Raw genomic sequence first — 6,620 nt, 5'->3', positions numbered from 1 at the left:
AGGGGCCTTTGGGGGCCGTCAACGACAGTCTTTCATAAGGAACCAGTAGGAAACGCAACTTGAACGCACAGGGTTGTGGCCACATCCCAAAAAGGATGAACATGAACCCATGAAGAGAAAAAGGAAAACGGACAAAATGTGAATTGGCGATTCACAGACGAAGTGCAGATAACAGACGTGCGTGAACACGCTCAACCCGCTGAAACGCAAATTGAAGTGAGCTGAGAGTTTTTTGCCCGCCGGTTTGGCAAACACGAAGTCTTGCTAATCTCGGGGTCCCGCCCGTCGCCGAGGGGTGGCCGTGAGTCTGTCCGGGGCATGCCGGGGGCCCCTCCCCAGGGAGCCTCGAAGCAGCCGAGGCGGCCGCCTACGCGCTGCCGGCCAGGTGCCGGGACGGAACGGCGGGCATCGGGGCGACTCAGGCAATTGCCGCGGGTTGCGGGTTCCGGGAGCCGGTCCTCACGTGCTGGCCGCTCCCACCTCGGGCCGCGCCTCACAGCCGGCGACGGGGTCACACGGGACTCACGTCTTCGCTTTCTTCACGGAACGTAAAGTGAATTTGGGATTTTGTCATCCCGGATTTATGCTATGCCAGGAGTCTGACCCTTAAAAAAAGAGCCAACCGTCGATGTGTTTACGTAGCTGCAGGAGGTGAAGCCGGGCCGCCTGGTCATCAGTGCGTCGAGATGGGGAGGAGCCGGCGGCCAAGTCCATCTGTTTCTGTTTGGCTTCACCCTTTACAAGCGGGGCCCCTTGTATTGCTGGGTGGCACCACCCTTTGTGACCAGGGGGATGGCACCCCTGGTGACCACCTCCAGCCTGGGAGGCGGAATCAGTGGTCAGGGCTCCAGTGTCCTGCCCTCCAAGGCGACGACGTGGGAAGGCCCGGGCAGCGGGGCAGCGCCGTCTCCCATGGTGGTCTCTGTACCCCCGCCCCCCCGGCAGCTCGCCGCCCCCCCCGCACCTCATCCTCCCTCCCGGGCCCCATGCTCTTGCCTGTGATTTCATAGAAATGGAGGTTTGACAAGGTTGATTCAATGGTCACTGCCACGCAAGAGCCACAGAGTGGGGACCCCAGAAGTCACCTCCTGGGGTGCCCCCCCCAATTAAAGCACCTGCACCCACGTTGTCGTTTCTGGCTTGGTTTAGGAGAAGCTGAACTACAGCAGAGACCTCGGGCCGTGGGGCCGGGCTGCGGGGCTGCCGTGACTTTGCCAGGGCGTCCGGACGAGCCCCACGGCGGGGCGGCTCTGACGGCGGGGCGGCCGCCGGGCCCGGTGCGCTCGGCCTGCAGCGCCATCGGTCACTCCACCTCCCGTGTTCGCCGCACACGTCCGTGTCCCGTTCCCTGTGTGCGAACACACGGTCTCCGTGAGCCTTCGTTTCCGCCCGTCCGGCACGAGCGCACCCTGATGACTTCTGCGAGAACCCCATTGCCAAACGGGGTCACCTTCTGAGGTCCTGGGGATTAGAACTTCAACAGGTGCATTTCGGGGGGACAGCTCAGCCCGTCGCAGGAGGCCTCCGCCGGGGCTGGAGGGCCCCCAGAGGTGCCAGACGCCCTCCTGGCTCGCCTCGACTGTGGAGCCCGGGCCTGGGGGGAAGGTCTGCCCCTCCCCGAGGGGTCGGGAACACCACACGGTCTGCCCTGCGACCCCAGCGAGGCACTAACCCCCTCGGCCAGCAGCTAGCCCGCCCGTCGGTCCCCAGGTCCGTGCGCGCAGGGGCCCTGTGAGGCGGGCCCGGGTTCGATCCTTCTCCGAGGCTGCGGGCTCCCTCGGGTGTGTCGCGCTGCTTGGTCCCCGGCTGACCTGTGATGCCTCTTCGTGCCCCCGCCGTCCCGCTCCATCTCCTCTTTCTTCGATCCCGCCTTCTCCCCCCACGGCCTCTGGGTGTATCTATGCCTTGCTTCCCCAGCTCTACCGCCCCCGGGCAAGGCCACCATCACGCCTAGAGCAGACGTGAGGTGCCACTTACCTAAGGGACGTGCAGAACGACCCATGAGGAAAACCAACAGTTAAAGGGCCTGCAACGGTCAACAGCATCTCGCTGCAGATGACTTATTTTTTTTTGGCGGGGAGAGGGGAATAAAAGGTTTTCAACTCATCCGTTTTAACAAACATAACAAGGCTCACAAAATTTATTAAATAAATACAATGAATAATAAAATGGATGTGTTCGAATTCCACATCAGGACCAGAATATCTGAAGCAGGAAGCTGGTGTCGGGTCGGGGAAGGCGTCGAGACGGGAGAAGTTGGGGCTAAGCACAGCCACAAAAGGGGGGCCTCCAGGGTTTCGGACTTTAGGAGCAAAAGCAACATTCCAAGGACTTTGTGATTCCACCTGGACTTCGAGCATGCTGTCACTGTCCTTGGAGACTGCAAGCAAGGACTCCAGCAGGAGCACGGGCTCCCCGGAGGGTGAGTTACTACTCCGTGCTTCCTGCCTTCTGAAGACCGGCTGAGAGCCAGAGTCAAGGCCACCCCGTGGAGACTGTGCTTGCCCACGCCAAGGGGCTGCGCTAGGCCAGGTCTGCGCTAAATTCGAGAAGTCCTAAAATTAATTATCTATGTAAATCAATGTTTACCTCCTAATGAATGTCTTGTCTAAAAGGACTTAAGGCACAGGAATAAAATTAAGAGAGTTCATTGAAGAAAGAGACGAAGGCTGGAAGTCAAAGATTTATCCTTGTATCGGAATGTTTTAGACCTTGCAATTTGCATATACAAAGAATTTAGCAACATTCACTGGCATTATGGTCAGAGCAAGATCAACTTATAAATGTAACGAGAAAATATGAGAGTTGAAACTGGAATACATACATATAAAGATCGCTCATAAATTAAACACAACTTAGTTGAACAAAAGCATCAGTAACCATACATTTGAAACAAAAAAACATGGCGTGTCTCCGAATGCTGACACAGAGGTGTCAGGCTCGTTTTAAAAAGTTTTTTAAAAACACATAAAAATACCTTTTAAAACACCGGGATGCGTCCTTCGTTCGTCTGGCACGAGGAGAGACAGGCGGGCGAGTCACACAGTGACCGATGAAGCGTCGATCAGAACGGCGGACTTCTGATCGCTGTTGGCATTGGAACGCAGTGCACGCGGCACAGGACACCGTGAGGGGACACCCGGCTGTGGGTGCGGGCTGCGGGCGCGGGCGGAAGCCGGGAGCGAGGCCCCAGGTTGCAGACAGGACCGCGAGCCCCCCTTCCCCGTGGACTGGGGCGGGGGCGGGGCCCTGGCGGAAGCCACGAGGGCCTCCAGGAAAGGCGAGGCCTGCGCTCCCGGGGAGGGGGCCTGTGTCCCGGGGCCAGCGGGTTCTGCTTTGTTTCTACAGCGGAAGGGCCAGACTAGGTGCCAGGACGTCTGCAGAGGACACAGGGTGGGGGGCGGCCCAAGGGGGCAGAAGGACACTACAAACAGGGCACTGTCCCCAGAGTACTCCGACAGGGTCCACCGTCCTTGCCACACGAGATGTCAGTTAGGCCAGTCACGGGCCTGAAGGGTTCTGATTACGGCCCCTTAATTTGGGCCCAAATCCATGCTCGTTGCCGTTGACCCCGCAGATCAGCGACGGGTCAGTCGCCCTCGTGCCAGCCGGCCAGCTGTTTCGAGGACTGGTGCTGAAGGAAGCCCTGTTCTGTCTCCTCTTCAGTCAGAGAGGCTGTGGGCTTGGGACTGTAACCGTGGAGCCGAACGGGGCTGCTGGCCGTCTGGCAAAGCCACCCTTCCCTCTCCCACCCGAGCACACGCTCGTTGCACCCAGCGCAGAGAGACGCAGGCAGCAGAGAGCGTGCGGCCCGGGGCTGTGGCTGGCCCACGGCGGCGCCCCTGAAGCTGTGCTCTCGTCCTTCTGGCGGGGCACCTCGTCTGGCCCGTGGCGGGGGGAGGTGAGGGCTCGGGGGGCGTGGCAGAAGCTCGGCCACCTGCGAGCCTCGCACTGCAAACGAGCCCACCTGGCGTGCGCCCCTGCTCCCTGGTAACCAGCACGGGAGGACTGGCACCAGGAGGCGGCATGGGTCGTCGGTGGGGACATCGAGTAAGGCCTTCGTAGCTCGTGAAAACCAAAAAAAGGTACCAAAAACGCGTGCGCGAAACGCCTCCAGCCATCTACACGAGATGTCGTCTCGTTTGTATTGTGCTCATCTGCGAGGAGCCCGACGGCCGCAGGAAGATCCCGCTCACTCAGTCAAACATCTACATTCATCCCTCCCCCACCCCCCTTTTTTTTGTTTTTTACCCCACGAGCCAACTCCGCCTGGCTGTGGGGTTACTATTAGCCAGTGTCAAAGGTCTCAGTAGTATTTGCATTCAAAAATAAGTTAGCCTTTAGATTAAGGAATGTTTTCTTTTAAATATTGAGGAGCGGGACTTAAAAAAAAAACTGTATAAATCTAGATTTTAAGATTTCTTTTCTTACAAACTATCTTCGCTTTTACAAGTGGTTTTCAAGTACCAAAAGGCTTCTCAGGAAGTCTCGGGCGTAAGCGCCTGCGGTCGCCTGGCTGCTTCACAGGCGTGTGCTTCTGGCTCTGGCCACTGGACTTCAGCTCCTGAGCATCTGCAGTGGGCAGCGGCTCGGGGCAGAGACCGGAGGACAGCGCCCGACCGGCTCGGGGCACTGTGGCCATAGTGGAGGGGGAGTGAGAAGCCCAGTGGATTCGGCTCATCGGGTTTTATCTGAGTCAAACGCACAGGCTGACAGACAGCACAGCGGGAGTGCCTCTCCGAGCTGCCTTTGCTGTCCCCAAGGCCATGGGCAGGCCAGACCACCGGCACCCACATCTCCTCCCATCTAGCCACGGAGGCGAGGAGACGGCCTTGAATCAATGCATGTTTACGTATCACGTACAGTCACCACCTGCTCTAATGCGTTATAGACCTGGATTCAGGTTGCAAAGTCCTCTTTGATCTTTAAAATCTAGAGATAAACCGCATGGGTGTGAGAGGACTTTACGAAATTCCCTACTTACATTGCATCTTCAGGAACAGTTTGCCTTAAAAAAAAAATGCTGCGGCTCAGGACGGTAAAATCAGTGTCAAGAAAGTACATTTTCAACTGACTTCTGAGTCCTCGACTGTTTCCTACTGAATGTTCAGTATTTTGCATTAGCACATTTGGCGTATTAAGATTTAAAACATCTAGAAGTGCTGAGTGTGTGAAGTTAAATAACATGAATCTAATGAAAAATTAAAATATTTACTGAAATTAGCAGAAATATATACATTATGGGATATTATTTGACCTTAAAACATTATTCCAGTTTTTAGACGGGGTATTCAAGATGCAATAACTTTATAGCAGGTGTTCTTCAAAGCATAACAAAATATATACAAAGAAATTAGAAAGGATATTAATGTCAGCTATGAAATAAATTAACATGGTTTTTACAAAATATACCGACCATTAAATTAAAAAATATTTTAAGGCAGCAATCTTCATTTGAAATTAGCATAATCAGAAAATATATCAATAAAATCTTGTACCACTTTGTAGCAGAATTCATACTGCTCCTGAAAAAGAAAACCAAGAACACATTAAAATGACATTTAAAGAAAGGTTTGAACAATTTAATTGGGAGAAGCATTCAAAAGGGAGACGCGGAAGAGTCTGCTTGTTAAAATGCCACATCCCCTCACGCACATCAGCTTCGTTACATAATTTTGTTTTTAGGCATATGGAAGTTTCCAGATAAAGCTATTTGTCCACAGAGAGAAAATGCCAATGTTTAGTTTCGGCTTAGAACAGTCTGAGAAAAGGTCTTCAGCGCTCCCATTTAAAGTGAAAGACGACTCTTTTTTGAACTGAAAAAAAAGTCAGAGCACTTAACGTCCTCCGCAGCAGTATTTAACAACGCTGCCCTCGTGCGCAGACAGCCGGGCCCGAATCTCATTCTGACACTTAGGGTCTTGGGCAGGTGACGTGACCGTCCCTCGTGGGGGGATGGCGGAATGTTCCTCGTGAACAGAGTGGACAGAGGATACGGCGAGGGCCAAATGACACAGATGTGTGAGAAGCGCCTGGCCCCGCAGCAGATAGTTACTATCACTCAATGACCGACCCGGCCTCCGTTCACCACGCATTTCGTGCTGGGCACTAGGCCAGGTGCTGGCTTTCAAAGTAAGGGTCCAAATGCACTGTCAGACCGTGTCGCCAGGCAGGCAGCACAGACCTGAGCCTGAAGAGAGCGTGGGCAGCCTCCCAGTGAGAGGACGGAGAGGGGCCACGGCCGGGGCGAGCGGAGCAAGAACAGGAGGGCGCCTGGGCGCCAGGTGCTCCTGCAGGGGAGATGTATAGGCCAGACCAGGTGACTCAGGGGAGCTGGGTGTCCCTAACCAACCAAGGGGGCGCGCATCCGCTGACTCAGGCCAGATGCTCTTCTTACACTCCATGGGCTGCCGCCCGGGCCAGGCTCTCTACGGTTACTGACAACCTCAGAGCACAGCAAATCTGCGCAGCGCCACTAACAGCAGGGCCACCACCCCTTTTTCCAGTGATAAGGAACTGAAGTCCAGAAGGGAGGGAGCGCGTCCAAGTTCACGAGGCCACCAGGGGGTCCGACCGTGAGGCTGGGGTGCCAGCGTGTAGCCCGAGCATCAGAGGGACCC

At 55.4% G+C, this 6,620-nt stretch overlaps 1 protein-coding gene across 7 annotated transcripts in view; it reads right to left on the bottom strand.

Moving 5' to 3' along the window:
* Nucleotides 1-2,670: 2,670 nt before the first annotated feature.
* PTPRE (protein tyrosine phosphatase receptor type E) overlaps nucleotides 2,671-6,620 on the bottom strand; it is a 103,135-nt gene continuing 99,185 nt past the window's right edge. For all 7 annotated transcript variants that reach the window (XM_036223554.1, XM_036223552.1, XM_036223553.1 and 4 more), the window contains one exon: nucleotides 2,671-5,525. In XM_036223554.1, the coding sequence (XP_036079447.1) occupies nucleotides 5,451-5,525 (75 nt within the window). In that variant the 3' untranslated portion in view covers nucleotides 2,671-5,450. The remainder of the gene's footprint in view (nucleotides 5,526-6,620) is intronic.

This window comes from Rousettus aegyptiacus, unplaced genomic scaffold (assembly GCF_014176215.1).
Source record: "Rousettus aegyptiacus isolate mRouAeg1 unplaced genomic scaffold, mRouAeg1.p scaffold_m13_p_6, whole genome shotgun sequence".
Lineage (NCBI taxonomy): Eukaryota > Metazoa > Chordata > Mammalia > Chiroptera > Pteropodidae > Rousettus > Rousettus aegyptiacus.
This window is presented reverse-complemented; position numbering and strand designations above follow the sequence as displayed.